This window comes from Apostichopus japonicus, chromosome 6 (assembly GCF_037975245.1).
Source record: "Apostichopus japonicus isolate 1M-3 chromosome 6, ASM3797524v1, whole genome shotgun sequence".
NCBI lineage: Eukaryota > Metazoa > Echinodermata > Holothuroidea > Aspidochirotida > Stichopodidae > Apostichopus > Apostichopus japonicus.
The window spans coordinates 4,116,974-4,133,673 of record NC_092566.1 but is presented as its reverse complement, the minus strand read 5'-3'; the positions used below and the strand labels follow the sequence as shown (position 1 = coordinate 4,133,673).

Sequence of the window (16,700 nt, the reverse complement as noted above, 5' to 3'; positions counted from 1 at the left end):
AATTTAACATATCTTTTTTTATTTTCGGCCCCAAGAAGAAGATGCCCATGCAAGGGCGGCGGAACCGGGGGGGGCACGTGCCCCCCCACTTTTCCTCAGGTTAAAAATGTGCCCTTTTTCTACATAAAAATTGAGGTGTCTCAAGTTAGCAAGAGGCCAGGGAATTAGAATGAACACTCGGGGAGGGCCGTTTCCGGCCATCTGAGGGGTTTGTAAAACCAAAAATTTACTTGTACGCTCCGCGCCAACCGATGGTGGCGCTCCGCTCACATAGTCGTGCATACAACTTTGCAAATCCTGGCTACGCCCCTGACTTTTAATGAATTTCTGTGGGTCAAACTCAAAGCTATTTCGAATGGAAAAATTTGTAAAGATATTAACAAGAAAAAAACTCTAATTCGGAAGATTCCTACATTAGCAGCTAGCATGATTTCACCTCATTTTGTCTCAAAAGAAAACTTGTTCCTTGTTTCCCAATTTGCACATTGGATACTGCGGTGCTAGTATGCATATTTTCCTTTGGGGGGGGGGGGGCGTTGATGGAGTGATGTGTATACACAAATATGATAATGCAATAAGAGTTATAAAGGGTACTAAATATAAGGCTGCATCAGTCCAAATCGAATTTCTGCAAAGTGCCCTTTGATGTCGGTGCCCCCCCCCCCCCAGATTAAAAGTGCTTACGCCGCCCTTGTGCCCATGAGTCCATATATATATATGAAGATGCCCATGATGCCCATATATATATATATATATATATATATATATATACAAATTTTAGACAAATTTTCATTCTTCAATAAGTATTCAAGTTATATGTCCATACCCAATAAAAATAAACATCATGGTTAATTTTTAATTTTTTTGTAACCCTGAATTTTATGGAAAATCAAACATGATCAATAAAATAAGCCTGTTTTATGCAGAGTCAATTTTGATTGTTAAAATCCATGTAAAAAAAAAAGGAAAATCTAACAGAGAGCAATTCAACTGAAAATGCATTCCCTCCAGCAGAATGGCAATAAAAACCAAAACATAGATTATTTACTTCAAATAGTGCATGCATGAATCAGCAAATCTTGGGGGAATTTCAACATCTTCCATTTGTGTATTTTAGCTGAAAGGGTTTATTTGGATGTCTCTTTCAAGACTGACATGTGTTATTTCTTTATTACAATATGATATCTAGTACCACAGTGCACAATTGATGCATTATTTTCAAGCTGCGAATAACAATATCTTAATTTTAAAAAATATATAAGATGCCTGCATGCATGGTTATTTTAACTAAATTTATGAATTTAATTATTGTTAATAATCAAACTAAGACAATATTAAATTTCATATTTAACAAGAAAAATTTGAGGATGATTCATTCAATTCTGAAAGCATCAACCACCCATGCCCCCCCCTCCCTATCGGGAGGGAGTGTGAGAAAGGGAGAGGGTTCGATTTGTTGAAGTTGTGGACTACCGACGTGGGAGAAAAGGTTATAATTTGAGTGTCATGCTCCCCAAATTTTTGTATAGTGTTTTAAAAAAATTTGCAAAATGATGCAATCTGTCAACTTTTACTACCTTGTTTCCCCCTCTGTCACCCCTCGTCTCCTAGCTCTCTTCCAATCCCCCCCCCCCCCACACTTGCCTGTCTTTGTCCTTCTCTAGTTTATTCCCTATCATCTTCCCTTAATCCTCTCTTTGTCCCTCTACAGTTTATCTCCTACCACTCCTCTCCTCTACTGGTTTCTTTCTTCTCTCAATCCTTTGTCTCTTACATCAATGTTCACCCTGCTCATTAACCTGTCTGTATGCTGTGCATGTATTTGTCCCTTCTGTTACTGTTACTTGTCATTCAGCCTCTGAAGAAGATCCTGCTAGGATAGAAATGCCAGGCCCTCTTACTTTACACATTCTCTTACACAGGCTCTTTAGGGGATAAGCAGTTTTCTAACAGTTTTGTTTTATTGTAACTTTTGCTTACTGTGCAGTTTTCTTGATATGGAATGATCAATGGAGAAAAGAGTAATGGGAGTGTGGTATGGAGGGGAAGAGGGGGGGTCTGGGAAACAAGGATATGACTGGAAAAAAAAATCAAGTCAAAAATCAAACAAATAACAGAAACTTTACTTTGATATTTTATTTTATTGTTCCAAAATACTGCATAAATATTTGGCAATTTCCATTTTTAGCCTCTTAATTCCTTTTATATTCCATTTTTAATGTTTTAACACTTTTGAAGAAGATCTACAAACCAGTTAACTATGAAAGCAAGATGGACAAACGGAAAGCAAAATTAAGACCAATTAGAAGAAGAATGCATAGAATTAGAAACAATGAAAATTAAAATAAAATGAAAAGAAACCTCTTCTGTCGTCAAATTTTGTCATTGGATTTTTCCACGAATAAATTTTTTACCCCAAAGATGTTCCAACATTTGCAGAGCTTGTAGATATAATTTTAATGCTTTCAAAGAAGATGGACGCATGGAAGGAAACATAAGAACACAACCATAATCAAATATGACTGCAAACAACAAACGAAAAAAAACATAAAATAAAATAAACAAGCCCTTTAATCCTAAAGTTTTGTCATTCGATTCAAAACTGTTAAATTTTTGCATGAATAATTTTGACTCCAAAGATGTTCCCAAATTTTCAGACCATTTAGATATTTTGAACATAGAAATGATAACTTTATCATTAAAGAAAATAGAATAGAAAGGCAATAACAAAAAGTTAACGATTATCTTCACACCGTTTCACAAGACATTGATTCCCAAATTTTGCACAACCAATTGTATGGCATGAAAGTTTATTTTCAGAACAGCTTTTCAGTTTATTACCAAACCTAACGAGACATTCATTATTCAAAACTAAAATTGCAATTGAATTTTACTAAAATAAAAAAAGACACCCTTTGTTTAAAGTTTCACCAAATTGAGGTTAAAAAGCTTTTAATCCTTCAAAAAATACTCAAATTTGAAATGTTGTATTTTATCTTGGTTAACTAGTGGCACCTAAAAGAGAGATGAAATATATGGAAGATGATATGACTGAATATTATTATTATCCCTTACGTCATTTTACCAAACTTGCACCAGAAATGATTAAATCATGCAAAGCTTTGCCACCTTGTGAAAAAGGAAAACAATACATCATATTTTTGGGACATATAATTTTCTGATATGAAAGGTGATATTGATATTCTGCACATAGCTTAACTGTAGCTTAAGTCACCAGACAGGGGGCACATCCAGGATTTTAAAAGTGGGGGGGGGGGCAGAATGTTAATGGAGTTGGTGCATTGTGATGAATATCATCATAATAATAATAAGAAGAACATTACTAACTTGGTCAGATTTCTGCTATAAATGTACAAAATAAACTTAAGTTGTAATATACTATTAAAGCTATAAAAAGAAAAAGAAAAATATTTTTGTATTTAAAAAAAATATGAATTAAAGATATTCCTTCAATTTATTCATTGCTATAATTCCTCTCCCTTTAAAAACTCAACAATTTCATAACATAGAGAGAAAACAATGCTCATAAAAACAAAAGACAGACTAATTTTCAACCTTGAATCTAGTGGCTGGCTTACTCTGATTATAAAGCAGAACTTGTTAATGGGCTCTCACATGTACATATACTGTACACTACCACATGCACGATCCTTTCCATATATCGTATATTTCCATATATCCTTTCCATATATCCTTTCCATATATTCCATATATCCTTTCCATATATCGTAATCCTAAGTTGGAATAATTGTCACAGATACGAACAACCCATAGGAGCCGGAAAAGACATGATGTTGCATAAAATACTTCGAGACTTGTATAAAAGGGGAAACTAGGCCATTGCATATGTAGTTTCATTCTGGTTAATTTATCCGTTCTTCTCTCTATTTTCTGTTTTTTTTTTTTCCCTATTCAACCTTTTCTCTGTCTCATTGCTTCAAATACATAACAAACGGTGTTAGTTTATACATTGACTGCTTGTATTATCATTTTTAATATAGATTCACAAAAAAAAAACTGAATTGCTGGGAGTATAAAAATAAATGAATAGATTAATAAACCACATGATATCATTTTCGAAGGCAGAGATATGAATCGTATATAATTTATTTCTGAGATTTTGCATCTGGCAAGCAAGAGCAGAGTACATTGATGTCATTTATGCAAGTAAACTGAAAAATCATAGTGTCTGATTTTAGTAATATTTATAAAGATATAATAATAATTTAACAAAGGAAGATGAGATCGATACAGAGAACATTGACAGCTTTTACAGCAAATATCTCAAATTTTATCACATTTTTAGGGAGAAATCAACAAGAAGATTATAAAATAGTATAAAAGCTTTCCCTCCGTCGTTAGACCTCAAATGTTACTGAATATAATTATTCAAAGAAACAAAAGATAAGTCTGTTGACTCTCCCCCCGTAGCCACATTGACATACATATAAAAGGGACCAACATTAATAAAAAATCAGGTTAATTCTACAAGGTTAGTGTTGCTATATAAATTGAAATCTTTGTACAGTCAATAAATTGAGTCAATCATCAGCATAGCAACTCACAGATTAATTGTAGCATTAATTTAGGGAGTTATCACATTTACTCTCAGCCCGAGGACCCCATTGCTTGTTCCATTGTTCAAAACCTTAACAATATCCCTAGATAAAAGCATTCTTCTGAGGACGTGGTGATTCTTTTGAATGACGTCTGAGAACTTGGTTTTTCCTTTGTTCATGTCCTCGGTGAGAATACAAAACAAGTACACACGTGCACACACACATGCACGCAGGAAATCAAGAATGAAACTGTTCAGTCTGTGACCAGAATACCTTTGGAAGATATAACCGGATGATGAAGGATGCCAGATAGAAAAGTATTAAGGTGCCAATGTGTTGAAATAATTCATGTATAGAAATACAGTAACAATTAAAAAGACTGGAAATACAGAGTCAGCATATTTCACAGCCTCCATTCTGGTAACAAATGGCATGCTGAGGGCATGAAGGTCAGACCATGGGGATAATTATGTCACCTCCTTCTTGAAGTCTATATAATTCCTTAAGTATATTACGAAAAGGAGAAGACATTATTATCCATCCAAGGATTCCCAGGGGTCCCTCCTAATGACCCCAAGCCAGCTAGTTGTGACCAAACATATATCTCTTTCTTAAAATTAAGGGGCCCATCCAATTATTTTGAAAATAATTTGAAAAGATAACACTACTCTAGCCTGAGCGCCAGAAGAAGAACATACAACTCAGCACAAAATGTAGAGATGTATGTTTATGATGCCACATGTTGTGGAAGGGTTGAACTTCAAAGTAAATGTAATGTCAAAGTGTGGAAAATTCCACACGGTCACCACGACGACGTCACAGTTTCGAATTCACAGTTTCATCTCCTCCGCGCTCGCGTCATCTGACAAACTAAAGAACACTTGTGACAAGGTTATAATTTTTATAAACTAATTGAACAGATGGAAGGTTAGCTGAATAGAGAGAGAGGTTAACAGAATTGGACTGAGAGATTCATGAAAAATTGAATCAAAGACAAAAATTTGGGGATGTCTGAAGTCGTAATCAGGCAGGATAAGAAATGTGCTCATGTGAAATCTGAGTGGCTTCGATCTCAATCTTTTCTTCTCTTTCCTTGTTGAAAAGATGATGGGGGAAGAGGATGTCGAGAGTGATGGGGCGGATGGGATGACCTTAATCAATGTTAGCTTTTCATCGCAAATTTGAGCATGCCATAATTGAGGATTTAAAAATGCTAATTAATTTGCTAACAGAGTTTGAAGCAAATGACATCAAGGTGCCCGAATGAACTCATGTAAAATGTAACAATTCTGAAAGTCTAGACACTAGAGTTTTTCAGCATATATGACAACCTATGTTTAGTCAACTGTGCAATGAACTCATAATTTATGGAAACATTTAAGTTTCATATATTTTTTAATATAGAGTACTTGTTTGCTTTCCAAGCAATAAAATCATAATTTATGGAAACATTTAAATTTCATATATATTTTTTTTGAGTAGCGTACTTGTTTTTGTTCCAAGTGAAATCAATAATCCGTTTACAAATTCCATATTTTTAATATATCGTAAAGTCTAAAGAAAGGCTCTCCTTAGGGGGCATATTTTTTATCAGTGCTCAGTAATATTACCTAGTAGTAACACAGAAGTACCGATTCTCTACTATAAACCACTCTATGTTCAAACTAAAATTACTTTTGCTTAAGTGGAAAGTGTATTATTAAAAATTTAATAAGAAAAGTTGGAGGTTTTGTAAAATTTTCGGATATGAGAGAAGAAATTCAAGGAAATGAGTGCATTAATACATAAAAAAGAAAACGAAATCAATTTTGGCAAAATCAATACAAGCCTGACAGAAGTACTTTAATACTTGGCCATATAACAGTGAAGACAAAATTTCACTATTTTAAATAAATTCCTGCCAAAGCCAACTATTTTGAGCAATATTTTCAAATTTATAAAGCTTTACTATTTAAAGTTCTTCCCAGAATTATGTCAGAATTTTTCCAGAAAGTCAGGTTCAATGTATTTTCTGCTATATGACTGAGACTCTTGGTTAAGGTCAGTGAATGTGAAAACGACCAAATATCGACATACCCAATCACAGATATTAAAATATTGATATTTCACAAGCTATATGCCATATTCTTAGAAGCAATTGGGGCAAGGTTCTACACAATTGTTCATGTAACCTTGTGGCACCAAAGAAAGCATTCCAAACAGTGGTATTGTGAACACAAAGCTATTCTTCGGAAACACTCAAAGACCGCACACCCATTGTTGTAGCGGAAGAGAGGAACTTTTTAGAGCCTGATCAACAGCCAGGTGGGTCAACAACTGACTTTGTAGTACAATTGAAAAAGTTGAGTTTGAACTGTAATTACTGCGATAAATTAGGTGAAAATTTGCGAGACAAATTTTAAGCGGTTTGAGGAATAAATCTACAGCCCTAAAACTAATGTGGAAAGTGACAGAGAAGGGGAAACTGACATTTCACTAGGCCGTAGAGTTAGTGACTCAAGAAAACACGGTGGGAGGAGCCAAAGCCATGCGGCCAAAAGTAAAAAGACGACTTCAACAAGTTTCGGTCAACGCTGTGCAACATGGCCACTACAGTCGCTACGGAAACAACCTAAACGGTGTCATTGTTGCGGAAGGAGTCACATGTCAGAGGACCGCTGGTTTAAAACGACAGTGTAGAAAATGCGGTAAAGTTGGACGTATTCAGAGAACATGACGAGAATTAGTCCATTAACCATAGGTTGCATTTTTCAGCTCTCATGACCTCAACTTACTCAAACTTTATCTCTCCTGCAAACAAACTGATGAGTTTGGAAGAGTTGATTTGTTCACACCTTGCAATGTCTGCCTTGATCTGAAAGTGATTGGCTACTAGCTGTGTGATGAGTTGCATAATAGATGAATATAGGGAGCTCAACTAAGGTGTGAAAAGATGGGATTGATCACTCAGCTAACCAACTGGAAAAACCTGCTGTTCAGTACAAACTGCGGGTTTTTGGATGCAACCTATAGCTAATGGACACTTTCACGGCATGAATGTGCCGAAGCGAAGAAACAAAAGAGGATTACAAGAAATGAGCCCAAAACAACGAAATGAGAAAGGGAACCATCAAAGTCAATGGAAACCAGGGAGAGCAGAATCGCAAGCCACAATAAAAGCTGCCACCAAAATGGACGACCGAGAACAAGGTGAAACTGAGAACCATAAAATAACACTCTGGCTCTGAATATAATTCTTAAGATGTTCAAATTACACTAGCAGTTACAGGTGCCATTAATGTGCCAATAGAAATAGAAGGAAATGTTGTCTGGTGTTGCCATGGCTCCCGTTACAGTTTTACGAGAATCATTTGAAACCCATTCCCTTGCTACCAGGTGATAAGTCGTTTAACAGCTTTACTGGTCAGATGGTTAAAGCATCAGGTAAAGTGTATGTTAAACTTTATAGGTTGTATAAATTGTTAAATGCACAGGATACTATTTGTTAGGAAGAGAATGGTTTATAAGAGAGATACCATTGGATTAGAAGGCACAATCCAGTCAGCTGGTTTAGACCTAAGTCAGCTAGGGTGCTTAAGGTAAGTGAATTAGAACAAGTCATCAACAATTATGCAGTGCTCTTTGAAGAAGGTCTAGGGAAATTATCAGTGGCCAAGGCTAAATAGTTCTATGAGATGAGGCCCAACCTGTCATGTGTAAGCCACACAGGGTACCAGGGTATCGGGCACAAATAGAGGCAGAGTTGGATAGGCTAGAGGAAAGTGGAGTTCTAACTCTTGTGTCTCATAGTGAAATGGGGTACAGGTATTGTTGCTGTACCAAGAAAAGGATGGTTCAGTGAGAATCTGTGGAAAATTATAAAAACACCATAAACCCAATGCTCAAGCCAGTAGCCCCACCACCCCCATAAAGGTAGAAGATATTTTGTCAAACTTATAATGTGGTGGAGTAGAATTTGTCAAGCTTGACCTAGCTCTCAGATGAGGAGACCAAGCAATTTCTCACTCTATCCACCCATAAGGGTTTGTTTGAGCAAAAACAGATTGGTGTTTAGAATAACAACAGCACCACCACTTACTGTAGGTAAGCTGCCATTGAACAAATTCTACAGGTATTGCCAGGGTGAAGTATCACCAGCAACCCAAGGTGAGTATCATAGTTAGTAGATACAAATTCTATACATGCTCCAAGGGGGCATACTCCTATTAGAGTCTATATCCATCCCCTCGATTGTTCTCCTTCAGGAAAAGTGCCAAAAAGCAGCAGGAGAACATCTTTATTGACCTGTTATCAATCATGATCTAGTTTTTTGTGGCTTGCATGTTGAAGAGCATGAATGGAAGTACATTTAGTGAGAGAATTGGGTCAATTGAGGCAATTTTAGACCCCTTTAGGCCTCCCAGGAGCAGCGTAGGAAAATTGTTTACTACTGAGTGAAGAGGTTTGTTTACAAGTGACGAAAACTTCCGGCTCAAATAGCAAAAAATCTGCGCGGTCATGGTAAGGAAAATTGATGGTGCCATTAAAGGCAAACTTGTCAGCTATCCGGTGATGGGTAGCGTTTAGCTAGTGAGAACTTCTATCTAGACTTAGAGACCACATTACTTTTGTGATTTAGTGTGTAGGTCAATGGGGCTTTTAATGGGCGTATGCTACCTTAACAGTAGTAGATTTGTCTATGAGATTGAGATTAAATAGTCAGCCAATAAAAGATTACGTGGCGACATTAAGAAAGTTGGCAGAACCAAGCTTGCGACTTTGGCGACCTCACTCAGTGACATGTTACGTGATAGATTAGTTATTGCAATCAACGATGATAGGGATACAGCGATGTTAATTTGCTGAATCAGGGTTGACCTGGCTTGACCTATGATAAAGCAATTGAAACAGCGCAGTCAATGTACCTTAGTGGGTGTGTGAATATCCAAGAAAAATCCAGGAAAAATCAGCAAAATTTCAGTAATGGGCCAGGACTTAACAAACTTTCCCCCACTAAAGCCAACCCCCCCCCCCACCCTCCTCTCCCAAAAACAAATATGGGAAAAGCCCAAACATAGAAGCAGCACCATATCGAGCAGGACAACTTCACAAACTAGGACATGTTACCGTTGCATTTCCAACGGACATGTAGCGTCAGATTTTGTAAAAGCGAGGTCCGTACCATTAATGCTCAAAGAGAAGATATAGTGTGAACTGGATCATCTTAATTGAGATGACGTGATCTCTCCTCTGCAACATGGCGAATGGGCGTGTCCGATAGTTCCAGTCATAAGAGCAGACGGTACTTAGTGTTAGGATCTGCGAGGATTATAAGACTTAGCGGGGAGGATTAGCGGGGATTATATATCAATCAAGTATCGGGGTTAGACCGCTACCCAGTACCCAAGATTGATGACCTTCTGTTTTCAGGCTTGGATGTCACAGACACTGCAGGCTTAAGGATTCTACTCTGTTCATGGTTACTGTTATAATGTGGATAAATAAATTTGATCATCTTGATAAAATTTGAATAATTTGTGTCAGGACTGCCTCCGCCACAGTTGTGGTTGAATTTTAAACCATTGTGATTGTATGAATATATATACTGCTGCTTTCAGAAAAATGTTAAGAATTGATCATACCAACAGTACGATTGCTTTCAAGCATTAAATCAGAGGACAGTATATTACCATTGCACAAGTATCCCAACGGGCTGACCTGCATAATCATGTTGTGTCATGAATATTCAAGATACAAGTGATACGGAGGCCACGCCCACATTGACAAGTGCATAGACAATTGGGCAGTCACTAACACGTGTATAGAATTTTGTACGGTCCATTGTGAACTTCTAGCATATTATAAAGTATTTGTTTTCTTTCATTTCATTTTTGTCTTAATTTTCATCCTTTGAGGAGTTTCTATGACATCCTACCGCTTTCAATGTACATCTCATGGAGGACATCAAATAGCTTGGTCGTATCGCTGTGGCCTTCTAGAATCATCTTCTGGAGTGCGAGGGCCTGGTCGTACATGCTCCAATAATCTTGAATCCAAACACGGATGCTGTTAATATGTGGATACAACAGAAAGAGTTTTACATAGAACTGTGAAAAATTGGGAACTGTTCTAGTGTACAGCCAAACCTTCAAAAATTAAATAGAGGGAGCAAGTTTGTTTCAAAATGCAATCTGATCAAAATCTAGGAAGATTTTCTAACAAACAACACACACACCACAGGATATCCATGTCCTCAACTTTTGCTGAAGTGGTGTTTTGAAGCCTTTTGTTTTTCTTCAGGAAGTCACTCCTTTCCCTAACCCTGCCACTCCCCTCCCCCAACGTACAGTATCATTATCTACAACCCTTTACAGATAATCATCTGTAGAATGTTATTTTCAAGCCACAGTATGCTACTTTACTAAATACTGTTACAAATAAACATTTTGGAAACTTATATCAGATGCACTGAGAGGGCACAATGCAAAACATGTTATTTGAATATCATCAGTATTGGCGCCTAATGTTAGCACACTGAAGCATGTGTTTGAGGCTCTGATCCTCCACTTTTTATTATTCCAATTTCGGATTAGATTTATAACTGCATTTAGAGGAGCATTAAAAATGGTCTATGTGGAGATCCAACAGACGTTGGATGCCAGGAATTCTTCTGTTTAATAGAGTGCATAATGAAAGATCTACCAAGTGCTTCTTGTGATATCACGTCGTCGACATTACAAGTTTTTATTACTTTTTTTTTTTTACATAATTTGTTAACCTATGTCTGCATATGAGAGTTGGTTGAAAATCCATTTATATGAAGTGCATTGCAAATCGATACCTTACATTTTAACAGTGAAAAATAAGAAACAGAGCAATGAAACAACTTAAATAACATACTCATCTTCCAGCTCTCTATCCTCCAGCTTGCCAACAGAAACAAACGGTACGGGACAACCCAAATGTTTGTATTCTCCCGTTCTAGCTGGTGGCAACTCCACTGAAGGATCCCGAGCTTGGCGGCGCTCTGCAGTCCACCTCTCAAAGATCTTGTCACAGACGTGGCATTCGAACGCTGTGATGAAACTATGGCGACCCCATTCATTGACTGCCCAATTGCGATTCTTCATGGTCTCGATTAGAAGCCGATTCTGTACTCCAGATTTCTTGAAATCCAAATATTTTTCATATTCGGCGTCATCGTTATCTAAACGGATGATAAACTCGGCTAACTCTTTTGGGGATCCAAAGTCATCGGTGTTTATCATGGAGTGGTTATCCGGGGCCCAGTCTCGGGCCGATGGCGACCCCATGTGTATAGGGACGGACCCTAGGTGGAAAGGACGAAAGAATTTCTCGGTGACGTAATCGTCACATATTGCATTCTCAAAGGCCAGATGGAACTTATACTTTGATACGGAGTCGTAAAATTCTGGACTGAACATGGACTGCACCGGATCTCGAAGGTGCTGGGGTAGCTTCTTATTGTTGAGGCATTCTCCGTAGGAATCGATATCGACATATTTCATTAGTTCCTGGACATAACTATCCCTATCAGATGCCACGTTGCAGTGACTCTGTACATAGACGATAGGCGCTAACGATCCGCCTCTTCGTAGACTGTTCTTAGCGGCCAGCGGTACGGGCTGACGCTCCGTCAGGTACTCCAGAGAAGGAAGGCTGTGAGTCGTTATCGGAAAATGAGATTCACGGCCGTAAGTTCCCGTGTGATTGAAAAGTCTTAACATAGGGGCATGGCTGAGTATGTAATTATTCATAGGCGACTCTTCGTGTAAGAGTGCCCACTCGTGCCACTTCTGACGCGGTAAGGGTGCTTCGTACGCTCGGAAATCCGTACCGTAAAACATGATGCCTCTCGTATTGCTTGCCGGTAAATATGACTTATCGTTAGTGGAATAACAGGTACCTATATCACATTCAATTTTCTTTTCACCTCTACCTGAAAGCATGTGTGGGTATAACATATCTGTCCACCACAATATAGTGGGTAAATCAAGTTCTTTTGGATCATTTGTTTCCAAATTCTCCCCAGATTGCCGCTGGTTTCCTTTTGTGGCTGTTTTTCCATCACTAAACTTCTCTGAAAATGGTTTATCCGATGGGACAAAATGATTCTCTTTGTTTCCTAATTGATTTTCTCTATTAAAGGAATTAGTAGAATTGATGGCATTAAAAAACATGTACGTTCCAGTAAAAAACAAGGCAAATACGAATAAAAGTATAAGAACGACATGTTTTACTTCAAGGTATTCTAACTCTTCAGATGATGAGCCATTTCGAGCGGTACGTTTGGACGTATCCTCCTTTTCACCGCCAGGTACGGACTCGCTGGTATTATTAAGACTCTCTTCCATAGAAGAGTCCTTTTGGTTTCCTCGTTTTCTTAGTTTGTCATCCATCTTTGAAGCAATTGGTACTGAAATATATAGTAACAGAAGGTATTTGAATTAGTAATTAAAGTACAATAAGTTTACATTAAGAGTGGGAGAAAAAGTTATATGTAAAAATATGCATTCTGGTATTTAAATTAACCTATAATTTATGTAAACATGCATGTGCACTTGTTCCCTGTTCATGTGTTCCTTCTTGAGTGAAATGCAAATCATACTGAATACCTACATAAAGTTACATTTGTTAGGGAATAACTTAGTTTTGAAATCTTGTGTCCAGTACAGCAGAAGGCTCTGAATTTTGCCTCCATGCCGCATTAGTGTCCATTAGCTATAGGTTGCATCCAAAAACCTGCCGTTTATACTGAACGGCAGGTTTTCTCCACTTGGTTAGCTAAGTGGTCAGTCCCATATTTCGCAGCTTAGTTGAGCTCCCTATACTGCCTTGATCTGATAGTGATTTGGCTAGTAGCTGTGTGATGAGTTGCATAGACGAATAAGAAGCTCAATTAAAGTGGGAAAAGATGGGACTGATCACTCAGCTAACCCAACTGGAAAACAGTACAAATGTTTTTGGATGCAACCTATAGCTGATGGACACTTTCATGGCATGTTGTGTTGTTTTTATCAACCTACAGTGGTCTAGCAGGAGTTTGCAGCTGTTGCTAGTGTAGCTTTCCTTTTTGACACAGTGCCAAAAACTTAAAAAGGCAATTTAGGACCTTGCAGATTGTAGTCGGATAAACTTTAAATTGAAGTACCTTACAGTATACGTCTTTCAAATCTACTTTTAAAGGTTCTAGGTACAGTAGTATGGCATTCCACTGTATACTTTACATACAGCATCTTGGGTACCAATGGACACCAGCATGCATATGAGAACATGCTTGTTTTTATTCTACTACATTCCTACTGTACAAATTCAGAGTAATTTTTAAGGAGGACAAGTGCTCACTCTTGATACTTCCTAGTCCTAGTGGCATGCACATGATTTCAAAGGGTGGGGGAGGGGAGGGAGAAAACTCTTAATTCTTTATCAGTAGCAGAAAATGTTCATATACCAGTGCATTGCAAGAAAATGCTCAAGTCAAAGAGGCAAACAAAATAATGAAAATGAAAAGTAAGCTTCATGCCACTTGAAAAATCTAAAACTTTCATCCCATGTCCCAATTTCTAAAAAGTAACAGCAGCATGGGTACAACTACAAGAAGTTGCAAGATTGTACTGTTGCACTACAATAATGAGGCATTCAATGCTGCTAGAAAGTTCGTTAACTTAAGTTTACAACAGAAAGAAGTAGACCTAATTTGCCACGATGTCTAACGTTACCTTTTGAGTAGGCCTAGGCATATATCTGAAAGTAGCGGTACCTTCGAATATCTAGAGAACGGCGTCCGTTATTTACACTCACCGTTGTTCATGTGTTACTTCTGGTAGTGGTGGTACTGTAGTGTAAGACAGCAATAATTCTTGGAAACGACCTGATTCGGCAGATTGGGCTGAAATTATGTGTATAATGCATCGTCTCAACTAAAGTGATTTAAAAAAACAGCATGAATCTCTGACAGAAATACCCGCAGACAGGACGTGACGGTTCATTAGATTGTAATACTAGCCTGCAACCGGGCACTTGTGACAGAAGTAGCCATAGTTGACTTCAACTTGTTCAATCATGTACAGTATGTTTCACGTGTTACTAACAACTCCACATGAACGCATAGACAATGAAACGGCAGCGTTAATCTTGACTAGGAGAGCCATATACGGCTCTGGCTTATGGAACGCCAAAAGGACCGAAGGTGGAGCTGCTACCCTAAAGGAGGTGCTACTACCCTAAACTCGAGGTGCTAATACCCTAAACAGGAGGTGCTATCTCTAAACAGAAGGTGCTACTACTCCTAAGAGACGATGCTGCTGTAAAAGCTGCCGCTACTACTCTAAATAGGTGATGATACTATGCTACTACTACAGGCGGCGATGCTACTGTAAAATTAGTGACGCTACTAAACGGAAAGTTCTAATTATGGAACGCCAAAAGGACCACTGGTGGCGTCGCTGGCCCAAACAGGTGATGCTACTACCCTAAACAGGAGGTGCTACTACCAGTAAAGTAACTCCTATGGTCTCGGACCGTGCTGAGCCGAGGGCCCCAACCAAAAGAGGCCCCCGCTATACTGATGCACAGAAAAGGGCACCTCTTTGGATAGGGAGGGCCCGTTTTTACTGGGAAAGAAAAAGTCATGCAAGACTAAAAAAGACAATATACATATTTTCACGTGATACGGAATACGGACATGACGATCATGGGCTCATTGGGTATTAAATTAATGTATGTATCGAGCTAGTTGTGTTAAATTCACTTCACTGGATAAAACGATTAAAATCTCGCTTTTTATTAGCAGTTAAATGATTATGTGTGTACGCGCACGTGTGTTCAAAACATGTATTATACGTTGGTTAGTAACTATATGCTTTATTATGATTAACCTATATACGTAATAATTACAATAACACATTACAGTTATTCACAATGACGCATATATAACCCAATCAAATCATAATGCATACTTTGAACCTATAGAAAGCAAAGCACACAAGAACAAACACAAAAAACAATCAAAAGCAAAACAATAGCAATATCAACAAACAAACCGAAACACATGTGCACGCACAAACGCCGACTTTGACTGTGTATAGTTAGCTGGCTACGGCAAGTAACCCCAAACATCACTGGAGCGATCGTAAAGAGTAACATTCCTCTTCTACAACTTCCATCAATGATGCAATGGTGCTAATAATAATACTACTACTACTAATGACAACACTACTTCATATGGTTATTCTCCAGATTAGATCTTCTTTGATAGAAAATAGTGGTTAATTGAGTGATCTCAGCAGAAGGTCACCACCAACAGGCTGGTTACTGAGAAAATAAATCACATATTTAAGGCAGATTAATGATTAATTTACAACATTTTGCCAACACTGAAAAAAACAATTTTAGCAACGATTTTACCATCAGAAATTGGTGCTATACTTGTGCTTTTAGTTCATGTAGTCTATATCTTAATGCGGCCAACAGCGAGAGCACGTATCACCAAAGACATATAGTTACAGGGTGGTATCGACTCATGTTTAGAGTAGTAGCGAGACCATTTTGGAGTAGTAGCACCTTCCGTTTAGGACAGTAGCGCCACTAATTTACGGTGGCATACTCCTATTAGAGTCTATATCAATCCGCTCGATTGTTCTCCTTCAGGAAAAGTGCCAAAAAGCAGCAGGAGAACATCTTTTGTGACCCATTTGTGGCTTGCATGTTGAAGAGCATGAATGGAAGTACATGTGGTGAAAAAATTGGGTCAATTGAGGCAATTTTAGACCCCTTTAGGCCTCCCAGGAGCAGCGTAGGAAATTTGTTTACTACTGAGTGAAGAGGTTTGTTTACAAGTGACGAAAACTTCCGGCTCGGATAGCAAAAAATCTTCACGGTCATGGTACGGAAAATTGATGGTGCCATGAAAGGCCAACTTGTCAGCTATCCGGTGATGGGTAGCGTTTAGCTAGTGAAAACTTCTATCTAGACTTAGAGACCACATTACATTTGTGATTTAGTGTGTAAGTCAATGAAGCTTTTAATGGGCGTATGCTACCTTACAGTAGCATCACCGCCTGTAGTAGTAGTAGCATCGTCTCTTTAGAGTAGTAGCGCCACCTTTTTACAGCAGCATCG

At 38.0% G+C, this 16,700-nt stretch overlaps 1 protein-coding gene across 1 annotated transcript; it reads right to left on the bottom strand.

Annotated features, from left to right (window-relative positions):
• Positions 1-9,612: 9,612 nt before the first annotated feature.
• Positions 9,613-14,659, bottom strand: LOC139968721 (alpha-(1,3)-fucosyltransferase 11-like). Its single transcript, XM_071973030.1, has 3 exons — positions 14,382-14,659; positions 11,460-12,996; positions 9,613-10,625 (listed from the first exon to the last, which is right to left on the bottom strand). Exons 1-3 carry the CDS (start codon positions 14,389-14,391, stop codon positions 10,481-10,483), a joined length of 1,692 nt encoding a protein of 563 aa, XP_071829131.1. The 5' UTR covers positions 14,392-14,659; the 3' UTR covers positions 9,613-10,480.
• Between the last annotated feature and the right edge of the window lie 2,041 nt (positions 14,660-16,700).